At 44.5% G+C, this 14,966-nt stretch overlaps 1 protein-coding gene across 6 annotated transcripts in view; it reads right to left on the reverse strand.

Moving 5' to 3' along the window:
- Positions 1–14,966, reverse strand: part of ABCA3 (ATP binding cassette subfamily A member 3) — a 1,774,001-nt gene that overhangs the window by 214,545 nt on the left and 1,544,490 nt on the right. For all 6 annotated transcript variants that reach the window (XM_069646922.1, XM_069646923.1, XM_069646920.1 and 3 more), the window contains one exon: positions 14,028–14,200. In XM_069646922.1, the coding sequence (XP_069503023.1) occupies positions 14,028–14,200 (173 nt within the window). The remainder of the gene's footprint in view (positions 1–14,027; positions 14,201–14,966) is intronic.

Raw genomic sequence — 14,966 nt, forward strand, 5'->3', positions numbered from 1 at the left:
CTTTCAGCATAAGTTCATATATCCTCTTTGTGACATCACTTTGTCTTCATCAGATTTCACTTTAACGTCCGTCCATAATATTCAATGTTGCATTCCGATATCTTGGCAGGTGATTTCCTTTCATGTAGCATTCTTCCAAGCAACATCATTCCACACTTTCAGTGCGAGGGTACATTCTGTATGGCTGCCTGAGTGCATAACGTCTCTCATACACTTGATGCAGTATAGTAACGATGCAGGGGGTCCTATTTATGGCTTTTCTCCGTCTGTTCCAATATGACAGTGTTTGGTCAGGAGCTGGCAGGATAGTGTCTACCTGCTCCTCTACATTACTCCCTGTGGTCGAATTTTTGACCAAATTCTCTTCTTCCATGGCCTTTATCGCTGCTTCATCATTTGTCAACATCTTTTCATCATGCTTCTTTTTCTAAATCTTTGTCTCCCCCCTCAGATGGCCTACATTTTGTATGTGCTCATCCACACTCCATGTCATGCGGCAGCAGTCTCCAGAGGGTGAACAGAAATATCTAACGTCCTACATATCTTTTCCGATCCTTAGGGTAATAGAACTTTGTTCCTCGAGGTGCAAGGGCACTTTTCTTTATATTTTCATGCATACTGGCTTCATTTTGCATCTGCTTACCCGATCCTGCGTTGATGTCAATCATTATCATCATCCCAATAGCTTTCTTTGCTGTTTTATGGCACTGTCCCAAGATGATCATTACAAGACAAAATCCTAGCAATCCTAGCAATATCAACACAAGTATTGCTCCAAGTATTTTGAAATCATTGGACAGCCAAGTTGGAATCTATGACAATAGGAATGAGAACCAGTCATCTCCTGCTGTCGCCTCAGCTTCATCTTCCATCTTTGTATGAAATATCATCAGCATAGTTATTGCTTCGGTCAGGATTCCATTTTCTTCATCATGGGATGTGTGAATGTAGAGCAAGAAGGCCCGATCTTGGCACACACACCACCTTCCTTCGCTGTAATTAAGTCTAGGACATACCTGTTCTGGACGGTCATTAGCCTCATGGCCCTCAATTCGTCTCTGATTGCATTAAACATTTTTATTGTTGCATTCATCATTTGTAACAGCTCCCATCTGGTAATCTGCAGCCACTTGGCATTTACTGGAGTTTGGAGTCCTGGCAGAAATATAGATATCATCATTGCTGCCTTACTGAACAGTTTATGCTCATATGGAATATTGTCAAAGGCCACTATTGATTATGCTCATCCATTTTTGGAAATTAATCGATCTGAAGGTCACTTTGGGGATCACCAGTGCTGGAACATGTACCAAGACAATTGAGCATGTTCCTCCACAATTCATAGGCAACTGCATGAAAGTTCTGGATCCACAGGCCCAATATCAGTCCATCAGTAAGACAGTTCCTCCATTCATTCATGGAACTTTGAGCACTTACTTAGATCTTTTATTTCCTCCAACTAGAACCGAGACTCCATGCAATGGTATTCTAGATGCTGCTCCTGCTTTGTTGTCAACCCATGTTAGTAATTTAGAATATCTGGCCCATGATCCAAGGCATTTGTCATTCACAATTTGCACTATAGCTACTGGTTCCTTCTTCAATAAGTATGCAGGACAAGATAATAGTCCTTCTTCCCATCCGGTACTGGTTGTAGTACGCCCATAGACCAAAAGCTGAGGTCTCTCAAGCATCCTGGCTCTCCTGCTTGTTCAGTCCTGTCTGAGCAGTCCATTCTCTTCATCTCAACTTTTATTCGTTCTCCAATCTGGGCTGGATACATACGTTTTTTGCTTGTCCATCCCATCCCACTTTCGATACTTTTTGTCTTTACACAAGTATCTTCATATGGAAATGTTCCTCTTGATCGCCATCGTAAAGTTACCCATTTTCCATCGAATTGCCCTCTGGTTGTACACGCTTCTAGATGACAGACATATTGCATCATGTGCAGCCATCTCTTTAGCAATAAGTGTTCTTGCTGCATTCATGGCATCCGGTAACAAGGAACAGACATAGCAGCTTTCATTTGATGTTCTCTCTCCAACATCCGTCATATGCTGGTACCATACGCTATTTTTAAAATGAGTCGAATTATCAAGATATGTATTTATATCTTCATGGTGCCCCTCACCATCTCTTTTCTAAATAACCTCCTAGTTATATTAAAAAACACACTCACTAAGCCTTTTGCAGGGACAATAATAGATGTTTCATTAATGTCCTTCACATCCGTACTACCTTTGCCCACATTTCGAAATGGCATAATAATAGGGAGAAAAACACAAATCATAATGCCAACTGATATCATCATCAATATTCCATGAAAACCTATCGACTTTCTGGATGACAATAAATCTCTGAAATGTTGAAGCCTCTCCATTTTGTATTTACTGTAATATGCAAATGTTTTATCTCCTTTTTAATCACTTCTATATCAGAAACTGGAATATTAATGCAATTATAACTCTCCCGACAATACAATTATTCTTGGGGTCTTACAAAAACGTGATAATATGTATTCTTCTTCGTATTAGGGCTGGATAAGTCTGCAATATGTAGGAAAAAAGAACAGATAAAAATGTACATACTAATGTAATGATGGGTTTCAAACGATGGCCAATACTCTTCTCTCTTCTTCAAAGTCCAGACTCTTCTCTCATTGTTCCTTTAAGATTGTCTTAAAAGAGTGTTCAAAGGTAGCTAGCTGCAAGTCTATTTTCTCCTTGTCAAACTTGATAAACAATGATTTTTTTTAAAAACATCTTTTTATTCAGGTTTCTTATATGTATACAAAGCACAATATTGTATTGAACGGTTACGCATCTTTACACAACAAACTGTAAGGAAGGTATGGTATCAAAGTAAAACAGACACTAGTAACCACAGTTCAAGGGTGTTTATTGAACTTTAACAAAGGTGTGATAAATGCCTAGCTAATCCTAAATCTATAGATGGGAGCAAGCTACAACCATCAAATAATAATAACGCAGTCCTAGTGGAGTCTCGTAAAAATAAAAGGACCTATACATAAAAATCTATTGCCAATTATAAGTCAAGATGTTTAGGCCGTTGGCCTCCCTTCCCCACGTTGTCAGTATGGAACAAGGCGGTTCACTCAAACATAGCACACTCTCGGGCTTCTTTGGCACGAGGGCACAGTTCGATTACCAACAGCAGGGCCTTCTATGCCCAAGGCTCTTAAGATATCAAAGTCTCTTAATTCAGAGAGCCAGATGTATCAAAACAAACAAAATGTTACAAATACTTAAGTCAGGTGAGTCACTCTTCACCCTGGATCCCCCTCAGCGGGGCTAAGATGCTTTTTATACCACAATCTTTTAGTTTGGATCCCCTTCTTCTGGGCTCAGATCCTCTTCTCCAATGCTTATACAATATCTTTTCCCTGGTGGTTCATGGTTCAGCCTGGATCCCCATGAGCCGGGCTCAGATCCCTTTGACAAAATGAGTCTCCCTCAGCCAGGCTCGGACCAACTGCAGTTTGTATTAGCTATTGAAGAATATTGAACGTGCACAGGGTTTAGCTTGACCCGTTGCAGGATCACTTCAATTTGACAGTTTATCATTTTGCACTCTCAGTTGGATACCTAACAGAGACCTACGAATGAGAACACATGTGGTGCGGGTCGCTCTGTATATGGTATGTATCTTGGTTTCAAAAGTTCAGTCAATCCTTGGATATTCAATTATATTAGCGTTACTCATCACATACGCCTCATGCTCTGTTCTTTGCAGATTTATTCATACAATGTTGCTGCTTGAAACCTTGGGATTAACACAGACCGGTCTGCTATCAGTTTCCTCGACTCACCGGCTGTGCTGACTTTACTGGCGCTGCTTTGTTGTAGGAGCCAAGGACAGTACTACAGTGGCAATCTCTCCTCCCAGCCTCAGCGATCGATGCAGGAGAGTCCTGGGTACATTCTGCACACAATGCACCTTTCTTCAGCTTTAATTCCTGGTCTTATGTTTCTTATTCTCGAGGGCTCATGAAAGTAGCAGTTTTCCTCCGAAAAGTATAAGGGCAATTTCCTCCTTGTAACCCTTTCTGGATTTGCTGTCTTTCTCCTCGTATTAAACTGCCATCTCAGAACTGCTGCTTCCTCATGTGATTTGCCTTGCACAGAGTGTGCTTTTGTGCTCTGTCTTTTATCCTTGTGGGGAAGTGTGAGGGAAGTCAGGTGTGTGTTCTTTTGCATAGGTTATTGTGGATAGGGGTGTCAAATCGGTGACAAATTGCACTAACCTGGGCAGATTGCGACCCGGAATGGAGACAACTGGCGGATGTCGTGGAAATGGATGAATCCCCCGTGGGAGTCCTGCTTCCCAGCTCCCTGAATGATAAACCAGTTAGGAGGAGAGCAGGATCCCCAGGGAAACCCTCCTGGGGGGAAAAAAACCTGAGCCGCTGCAACTCTTCGGAACGGGAGATGGAAGTCTGGACGGATCCTCTATGCGCGCTGGACAACGAAGAGGGTCGGAGACCTTTCCAAGGAAACAAGATAGAACAGGTAAGTTTCAGGAAGACTGGTAGCGAGAAATAAGTGAGAGTGGGAAGTTTGAAACCACGTACAAGGGATTAAGGAGGGTGTCCTCTAAGGAAAGAGACTGCTCTCGGAAGTGTCCGAGGGCTTGAGAAGCCGGTCCTGTTCCGGGGATGTGGTGGCGCTAGCAAACAGAGAATAGAAAGTAAGCTTTAGAATGCCGGGGAGAGAAATCTACTGAAGGGAGATGAGTCTGTTTGTACTCACTAACACGGGCGGCCAACCCGCCAGAAAACCCAGGAATCCCACCAAATAAGGCCAGCAGCTGAGTCTAAGCAAGGGAATAGAAATCAGAACAGAAGTAAGGAATAAGGAGAAACTCTGAGTCAGTAGAGGAAAGGAGTGCGAGTCCTAGAAGCAAACTTACGGAGCGTCCACAAAGGCAGTAGCGACACATATACAGACAGCACTTCCTTCCTTATCAGGAGTCACGTGACCCGGCGCGAGTGCGTCAGATGTACGTGAAACAACTAGACCGTTGTTGTCTCTAGGAAAAGTCACCGTTATGGGAGCCTGCATTATCACGTTATGCGCTGTTCTCCCTATTCTACGGCTTTGCCACCATGACCAACGTTGATAATGTGTAACAGTATGACCCATCCTCAGGGCAGGTGTTCCTGGTTTTCCGGGGTCGAAACGGTAGAACCTTTTCACCAATTTGGGGGCATGAACCCCCAAAGCATTTTCCCACATCCTTTCTGAAGGTGAGTACCCTTTCCAGTCAATAAGGAACTGAAGTCGACCTCGATTGAATCTTGAGTCACAGATATTGGCCACTTCGTATTCCGGACCAGTGTCTGTATCCACTGGAGGAGGGTGAGAATTAGGTCTTCGCGCAAAATGGTCTGGTATGGATAGTTTAATCTGGGAGATGTGGAAGACCGGGTGCATTCGAGACCAAGAATGAGGCAGCTCTAAACGTACCGCCGAAGATCCTACCAAGGAGAGGATCTTAAAGGGACCAAAAAATTGAGGAGACAATTTAGAAGGAACTAAATGTTTGGGGAGAAAATGGGAAGCCAGCCAAACCAGGTTGCCCTCCTGAAGTGTAGGTATCGGTCTGCGATGACGATCTGCATATCGTTTGGCTCGGTCCTGAGCGTCCTTCAAAGACCTGCGGGCCAAGCTATGACCTTCCTGAATGTTGCTCATAATGTGGTTGACCCCTGGGTATTGTGATAAAGAAGGAGAGACGGTAGGGAGAAAGGAAGGGTGATAACCATAAGAGCAATGGAAAGGAGTAGTCTTCAATGCAGAATGATACGCATTATTGTATGCGACTTCTGCTAGTGGAAGCAACTCCAGCCAGTCGTCTTGAGCTGCGGAGACAAAGCATCGTAGATACCCTTCCAATGTCTGGTTCAAGCGTTCCGTCTGACCGTTGGTCTGCGGGTGGTATCCGGAACTAAGAGATTTCTTGATGTCCAATTTCCGACATAAAATTCTCCAGAATTTAGAGGTGTATTGAGAACCCCTATCGGAAACAATGGTGTCTGGAAGGCCATTTCGGGAGAATATTTCCGCCAAAAATATCTTTGCCATCTGTTCTGCCCCAGGAAGCTTGTGAAGAGGAGAAAAGTGAGCCACTTTAGTGAGGTAATCGATAGTTACCATAATGGTCATGTGTTGAGATGAAACGGGAAGATCAACAATAAAATCCATAGAAATGTACATCCAGGGTCGATCTGGGATAGGCATACGGTTTAACAGATCATATGGAGACACACGAGGAGTTTTAGATTATTGACACACGACACAGGCGGAGACAATCATTTACATCACTCCTTATCGCGGGCCACCAGAAATGTCGAGATATAAGTTCTAGAGTGTTTCGAACTCCTCTGTGTCCTGCAGCCTTGGAATCATGGCACATGTGGAGCACCTGTTTTTGTAAGGATGCAGAAGGTACAAGAACTTGAACCTTGTGAAAGTAGCAACCTTGGGTCAAATTAAGCGAGTGAAGATCAGCTAACTCTTCGCATCTTTGTTTGTTCTGGCACGTGGCCAGCCTTAGTTCTTGAAGAAAGTCACCCGTCATTGCGACAAATTTAGTTTTGGCAAATAAGGGTTCTGGAGAGAATTTATAGGAGTAGTAGTCTTTTCGTGAAAGAGCGTCTGCCCGAAGATTACGATTACCAGGGAGGTAGGTGAACTCGATCCTAAAAGGCAAAAAAAAATGTGCCCATCTTGCCTGCCTGCTATTCGTGGTATATGCTTGCTGCAGCAACTTAAGGGTCTGGTGATCCGTGCGCACTTCCACTGGATACTTCGTTCCCAAGAGTAAATGTTTCTGCTTTTCAAAGGCTCTTTTAATGGCCAATAACTCTTTTTCTAGAACGGAATAATTTTCTTCCGAACGATTGAATGTCTTGGATAGGTAAGCTACTGGTTTCTCGTCTCCTTGTTCGTTCTTCTGGAGTAACACCGCCCCCAGAGCATGGTGAGAGGCATCCGACTCTACCACAAATGGTCGATTTTGATCCGGGGTAGCCAATATCTCAGCAGAAGTAAAAAGATGTTTAAGTTTTTCAAAGGCTGTCTGCGCCTCAGTATTCCATTCGAAGGAAACTCCCTTCTTAAGCAGTCTGGTTATGGGTTGAACGGTTTCTGAAAAGCTTGGGATAAATTTACGGTAGAAATTAGTGAATCTTAGAAACCTCTGGATTTCTTTTATTGACGATGGAGGAGGCCAATCCAATACTGAGGAAACCTTTCTGGGATCCATAGAAATCCCTTGAGGGGACAGCAAAAATCCTAGAAATGTAACTTGGCTCTGGTGAAATTCGTACTTTTCTGCTTTACAATATAATTGATTTTCTTCCAGACAAGATAATACGAGGTTTATATGACTGATGTGTTCTTCCTTGTTTTTAGAGAAAATCAAGATGTCATCGAGATAAATTATGACAAAGTGAAGGAGGATATCAGAAAATAGGTGGTCCACCATAAATCTTTGAAAGATTGCTGGTGCGTTAACTAGCCCGAAGGGCATGACGTGATATTGGTAATGGCCAAAGGGAGTGCGGAATGCTGTTTTCCATTCATCTCCCGGTGTTATCCTGATGAGATGATAAGCTCCCCTAAGATCAAGTTTGGTGTAAACAGAGGCCCCTTGAAAGGCCTCCAAGATGTCAGTAATAAGTGGCATGGGGTACTTGTCTGGGATTGTGATCCGGTTTAGACCGCGGAAATCAATACACGGTCGTAATTCTTCTGAGTCCTTTTTTGGAATAAAAAATAGTGATGCACCCGCAGGGGAAGTGGATTCTTAGATCAACCCATTTTGTAGGTTTTGGTGAAGATATTCTTTTAGAGCAGCCTTTTCTTTCTGGGATAGTACATACATGCGGCCGAAAGGAATAGGCTCATCGGGCAATAGGTCAATACGACAATCATCTCTGCAATGAGGTGGAAGAGTAGGAAATTTGGGGTTAGAGAAAACTGACAGAAATCGCTGATGACAATCAGGAATCCTACTAATGTGACTAATAGATGGAATGCTCAGACATCTTTCTATTTCAGACGGAATATGTACTCCTACTGTAGTATGGGACAAACAATGAGTGGTGCAATACTCCGAGCCTAAAAAGAGAGTGCCAGCTGACCAGTTGATGAAGGGATTATGTAATCTCAACCACGGGAGCCCCAAGATTATTGGAAAATGTGCCGTCCGGATGAGATCAAATTCTATGTTTTCTTGATGTGTCCCTAAAGCACAATGTAAAGGTTCGGTTTGTTCCCTGATAAGACCTGAACTCAAAGGCATCCCATCAACCCCTTGAACTGGAGTGGCTAGTATCTTGTCAACCCTAGGAATTCCTTTCTTGGTCGCCCATGCATCATCCACAAAATTGCCCGCCGCCCCACAATCAATCAGTGCCGGGACATTAGTAAGGATGATAGTTGGAAGGGTTATAGTTAAAGAAATCACAACCATAGACTGCTCTACCTGTCCAGGATCTGAGGAAGAATTCGTGTTAGTAGGGGAACCCTGTCGAAAGACTCCTACCGTGGTTCCCCCTACGGTAGGGTTCTTGCATTTTCCCGAAAGCTGAGATGGAATTCTACGTGGTGGAACAAGTGGGTAGTCTCAGAAGGTGTAAGGAAGAACCACAATACATACACAGACCGCAAGTCTTTCTTCTCTCCCTTTCGGAGTTGGAAAGAGGGCTCTTCACGGTCCCAATCTGCATTGGCTCTTCTGGAGAGTGTGTCTTGGTAGTTCCGGGAAAGAATTCCATATGAACCTGAGAAGCTTTTCCCTTCTTTTTCTCCTGATGGCGTTCTTGCAATCGATAGTCTATCTGCATACGGATCGAAATCATCTCTGCCAAATTGGCTGGTCTAGGGACCTTGGACACCTCGTCTTTGAGCTCTTCTGAGAGCCCTCGTCGAAACAAAGTAACCAGACCATCATTGGCCATCCTGTCTCTGAAGACAATTGTTTAAAAAGTGTGATATATGAGATGAGGTCTCTAGATCCTTGCTTTAAATCAAGTAATTTTTCCTGAATTGAAACTGAAATTTATTTACGACCAAACATGGTTTTCAAGCTACTGGTGAAAGCAGCATAGGAATCGAGAATGATATTTCCCGAAGTTACCAAGGGGGTAGCCCATACTAAGGCTGGGCCTGATAGCTGGGAAATAACGAATTCCACCTTAGCTTTCTCTGTGGGAAAAAATCTAGGTTTAAAGGTGAACTGAACATTGCAGCTGTCAAGAAACTCTTAACTTAAGTGGATTCCCGTCAAACTTGTCTATCTGGAATGTTGACAGAGGAAGATCAGAAAATGCCCGACCTAACTGTTGTTTTAATTGCGAGTTATCCTGTTTTAAAGTCTGCATTTCCAATGTCATGGACTGCATTGCCGCCATACGTTGGTGCATCTGTTGTTCCATTTCAGATTGCCGTCTGCCGCGGCCAGTCTGTTTTTTGGGGCGTCGCTAACTGTCAAATCGGTAACAAATTGCACTAACCTGGGCAGACTGCGACCTGGAATGGAGACAACTGGCGGATGTCGTGGAAATGGATGAATCCCCCGTGGGAGTCCTGCTTCCCAGCTCCCTGAATGATAAACCAGTTAGGAGGAGAGCAGGATCCCCAGGGAAACCCTGCTGGGGGAAAAAACCCTGAGCCGCTGCAACTCTTCGGAACGGGAGATGGAAGTCTGGACAGATCCTCTATGCACGCTGGACAACGAAGAGGGTCAGAGACCGTTCCAAGGAAACAAGATAGAACAGGTAAGTTTCAGGAAGACTGGTAGCGAGAAATAAGTGAGAGTGGGAAGTGTGAAACCACGTACAAGGGATTAAGGAGGGTGTCCTCTAAAGAAAGAGACTGCTCTCGGAAGTGTCCGAGGGCTTGGGAAGCCGGTCCTGTTCCGGGGATGTGGTGGCTCTAGCAAACAGAGAATAGAAAGTAAGCTTTAGAATGCCGGGGAGAGAAATCTACTGAAGGGAGATGAGTCTGATTGTACTCACTAACACAGGCGGCCAACCTGCCAGAAAACTCACGAATCCCGCCAAATACGGCCAGCAGCTGAGTCTAAGCAAGGGAATAGAAATCAGAACAGAAGTAAGGAATAAGGAGAAACTCTGAGTCAGTAGAGGAAAGGAGTGTGAGTCCTAGAAGCGAAGTTACGGAGCGTCCACAAAGGCAGTAGCGACGCGTATACAGACAGCACTTCCTTCCTTATCAGGAGTCACGCGACCCGGCGCGAGTGCGTCAGATGTACGTGAAACAACTAGACCGTTCTTGTCTCTAGGAAAAGTCGCAGTTATGGGAGCCTGCACCATCACGTTATGCGCCGTTCTCCCTATTCTACGGCTTTGCCACCATGACCAACGTTGAGAATGTGTAACAAGGGGGGTGGTCCAGCCTGGTTGTTCAAAGTTATGCAATGTTTCTGGATTTCTTAGCCTTAATTCAATGATTCATATCTCCTCGTTCCCCCTTTCATGTGTTAGTTGCATATTCGGGTTTCTTAGGCTCCCGTAAACTGAATAGCTTTTTCCAGCTGTTATTCCCATTGTTAGTACTTTTCTCAGTCTTCTTTCTTTTAGTTTCTTTTTCTCTCGGGTTTCTCAGGCTCCCATTACTTTAAACTTTTTCCAGTCGTCCCCAATGTTTAATTTACAGTGTGTATTCCTATCTATTCCCTATTGTATAGGATTTCCCACTCTCTGGTTTCTCAGGTTTCCATAACCTTGGTAGGTTTTCCCTGCCATTATTTACAATATTCTTTGTTACTCTCAATCCCCCTATCATAGGGGGCTTGCAAACTCAAATTTTTCAGCTTTTCCAGTTGTTTCTCATAAAGTTCATATGACTCTCACTCTCCCTTTCATAGGGAAATTGCACACTCGGGTTCTTCAGGCTCTCATAAGGTGGATAGTTTCCCCAGCTATTAATGTAAAGAAGACATGGTATCAAAGTATGAAAGACAAGTGATCACAGTTCAAGGGTGTTTATTGAACTTTATCAGGGGTGTGAAAACCCATATCTAAACCGAAATCTAAGATGGGAGCAAGCTGCGACCATCAAATAATAATAATAATACATTCCTAGTGGAGTCTAGTCAAATGAAAAGGGCCTATACTAAAAAGAAACTATAGCCAATCCGTAACGATATGCTACAAAATAGTGTGGGATAATGCTGCAAAAAGAAAGAAGTGTTCACAAAATAAGTCCGGATGTTTAGGCCATTGGCCTCCCTTCCCCAACTCGTTGGCATTGCTTTGCTGTCAAGAACAGTACCATTGTTCTTCTCCCACTTTGGCTATCAGTACAATCAATCAATGCGCGAGACCCCCATGTACCTTTGACACACGCTACACCGATCGTCAGCTGTTATTCCCGGTCTTATGTTTCTTTTCTTTGAGGAGTCTTGAAAGTCGCGATCCTTTCTTGAAAAGGGCAAAGGTAACTCCCTCTGTATTGTCCTCTATAGTCCTGCAGCATTTGTCCTCAGTTTAAACTGCCATCCCGGTATAGCTGCTTCCTCTTGCGTTTGGCCTTGCTTAGAGTGTGCTTTCGTGCTCCGCCTTTTATTTGTGTAGGGAAGTGTGATGGAAGTTAGGTGTATGTAGTTATCCGTAATTGCCTAACTCTGCCTGACCCTTGTGTTGGAAAATGTCAGGTGTATGGCTCTGGTGTTAGTCCGTTGTTGCTCACAATGAACTGCTAGTGAGAAAGTGTTTGTGTCAGAACAGGGGAGGGGTGTCTCACCCTTCAGTGTCCCACTGCCACTCCCCGAAGACCCCCTCATCGAGGTGATCCTCCCGCACTGGTCCATAGCAATGGCCGTGTCCTGGCCACCTGGATGACAGATCCCAGGGGACTAGCAGATGAGACACCTTAAGGTTTCTCACATTATCCACAAGGTCCGTACCTCTTAGCAGTATGCCTTCAGACGGGTTTCTCGGGCTCCCAAACCATGTTGGCTTTCCGCATGGCTACATATCTTGTTAGCTCAATCCGACATGCACAGAGATCCGGACTCCCTCATACAGTCTGGTCTAGGTGTCTGTTACCTATCTCCTGGTACACCACAAGTCTTTCGTGGTCATGCCACAATATAAGACAGGTGTCTTTCTGTCCCTGCTCCTGTTCCGACTCAGGCTTCTAGGTCAGATAGAACGCCAACCAGTAAGCATTCGGTTAGCATGTAGCTTGCCCTCTTTGCTTCCACTGGCTCTGTTGCACAGCGTGGCGCTGCCCCTCCAGGACGTCAATACTGCATAGGCTTGCCTCTGAGTAGCAGTCACAGTGCCTCCGTAGGAGTCTCTCTCTGCTTTACAACCAGTCCTTTTCTTATACACATCACATGAACAATGTGAATGGTGTCTTCCTTTGTTGACCAGGGCATTCATGTTGTGTTCAGCATTACTTACAGCCAAGAAAGGTAAAGAAGGATCTTTGTAAAATACTGTGGTTGCAAGAGATATACAAGTCTTCTCCACAGTCGTATGTGGATACAAGGTGGTTGGGACAGGGAGTTCCATTCTGGCATGGGAGTCCTTGTCCCCAAGAGGGGAATAACTTGCCCAGACCGCTAGGGAGGGTCTTGCGTCAGAGGCTTACCTCCCTAGCCTCAAATGTGGTGACTCCCCTCTGAGAAGGGAATGAATCGCCCAGATGGGCAGAGGTCAGCATGTGAGCCCTACAATATCAAATCAACAGAACCAAGGTACTTAAGTGTGGGGGCCCCCTAGAGGAAACCAAAGTGAAGAAGTTAGCTGGGAAAAGCACAGATTCAGAGCAGTCAGAATTAGCCCCAGGAACTGCATCTGGAGAGGCTGGCACAGGTCACAGTTAGAACAAGGTGTAGCAGGACACCTCACTTTAGATCTCCATGATGGTTCAATCACTGATGAAAAGGCCCAGCAGAGGCAACAGCCATGGCAGGATGCTAGTAAAATGCATTGTCCGGATTCCAGGCTCAAGCAGCACAGGTAAGCCCTGAAAGTAGGATGAACCTGGTTTAAAGAGAACCCATCCAGACCCGTCTGATCAAGGGAAAGGAGCACCTTTCTTGTCCCAAAAGGGGAGTTGGGCTGTAGCTAATCAATATTATTAAATTGGGGGTCCCATAAAAATAACTTTGAACTAGATGTCATTGGAATAAAAAAATCCTACAGACCTGATCCTTCATTTCAACCTTTAAAAATAAGCCTTTAATTACCCAGTTGTTCCGCTTTCCTGTAACAGTGTTTTCATGTACTATTACTGAAATACTTACCTCTGGGCACTGGGTTGACGGGGTATTCAATTCAAGAGACTCACACCACTCCCCCCCATAACTCCAAAACTGAAATCCAGCACCAACGAGAGCATACCGAGAAAACTGACAATGATGGTCTGGGCTTGGAATGGAGAACAGAGCTTTTATAAATTGGTTCTACTGTATTTCTTGTATTTATTTCTGAAATGTATATAGTTCCTTTAGACAAGACACTGTTTTTTTGGCTTGCATTTTTTTCCCTATCCATGTCTATGTATTGCATGAAAACATTTTCCTAAATGTACAAAAATACATATCTATAGGTATACGAGCGTTCCTGAGATAATTGCACTGGACACAACACAGCAAAAGCTTCACAAACTGAACTTAGGGCCAACAACTTCTTTCAGAGGAATCACTTAATAGTAAAAATAAATATAATAATAATTTATCAATTAAATATTATCCCTAACACTCCTAGGCAGAACTTTACAAAATCATTGGGAACTTTGACATGGATCAAATCATCCTCCGCCAACTGGGATTTACAGGGATAACATTGAACTATTACACTAGAGCCTCAGAATCACAACTAATTACAGTTGCCCAAGAGTTAGACCTTAACATCAAGTCTACAGGTGAAATTATTTCTGACCTTGAGCCAATGCATATGGGCCCTCCACCCCCATGGACATCTGAAAAAACCCTCAATTCTGCTGTTCCATTCCCCAACTCACCCATTTCCGCCTCCAGTAGAAGCGGCAACAAACATTCCAGAGCCTGCACAGGAGACTTGTTTCGACGAGGAAGAGGAGAAGGAGGAATCCCAGGCCCTGGGTTGCCATAGATACCATGTACTGTCCAATGCCCGGAGATTCCCACGCAAAATAATCCACTTGGTAAGTAATGTCTGTGTACAGAGAAGAAAAAGCAGAATGAGAATTAAGTTGATGCTGTTAAAGGGAGGCACAAAGAAAAGCAGGACATTGAAATCCATGCCTCACTGATTGAAATCCATGCCTCCACACCCAAGCCCGCGTCTCCGCGGCATCTAACAACTTGGCCAAACTCTTTAAAATCTGCAAGAAGCTGACCAATCCTGCTGCAGTCTCTATCTCTCATGTCCACTCCCAGGCCCTCTGCACGGCCCTGGCTTCTCATTTCATCTAGCAGACTGAGGACATTCTGTCCACTCTCTCTTCCTCTCCCCCTCCTCCCTCTACTCACTGCTCTTCCTCGGGCCTTTCTTCGGCCACCTCTCCTCCCCTCTTCTCTGTCTTTCCTCTGTTCTCCCCAGACGAGGTTTCTAGACAAGTCCGATCTATGAAAGTCTCGTCAAAACAGGTTCACCCCTGTTCGTCCAAAACCATTAAGGACCAAATTGACACCCTGGCTCCTGCTCTGGCTGAATTCTGCAACCACGCCTTCGCCACTGGAGTCTTCCCCTCGCCCCTGAAGCACTTTCTTGTGCACCCTCTTCTTAGGAAATCCTCTGCCGACCCCTCCTGCTCCGCTAACTATCGCCCAATCTCCATCACTCCTTTCCTGGGCAAACTCCTGGAAAAGCTGGCCATCTCCCAGCTGAATCTTCACACTGAATCTGTTGGTTGTCTCCATGATCATCAGTCTGGCTTCAGAGCTGCCAGAAGCCCGGAAACTGCTCTCCTGAACATCCG

Source organism: Ambystoma mexicanum, chromosome 2q, assembly GCF_040938575.1.
Source record: "Ambystoma mexicanum isolate Mex_15411 chromosome 2q, UKY_AmexF1_1, whole genome shotgun sequence".
In the NCBI taxonomy this organism is placed as follows: domain Eukaryota; kingdom Metazoa; phylum Chordata; class Amphibia; order Caudata; family Ambystomatidae; genus Ambystoma; species Ambystoma mexicanum.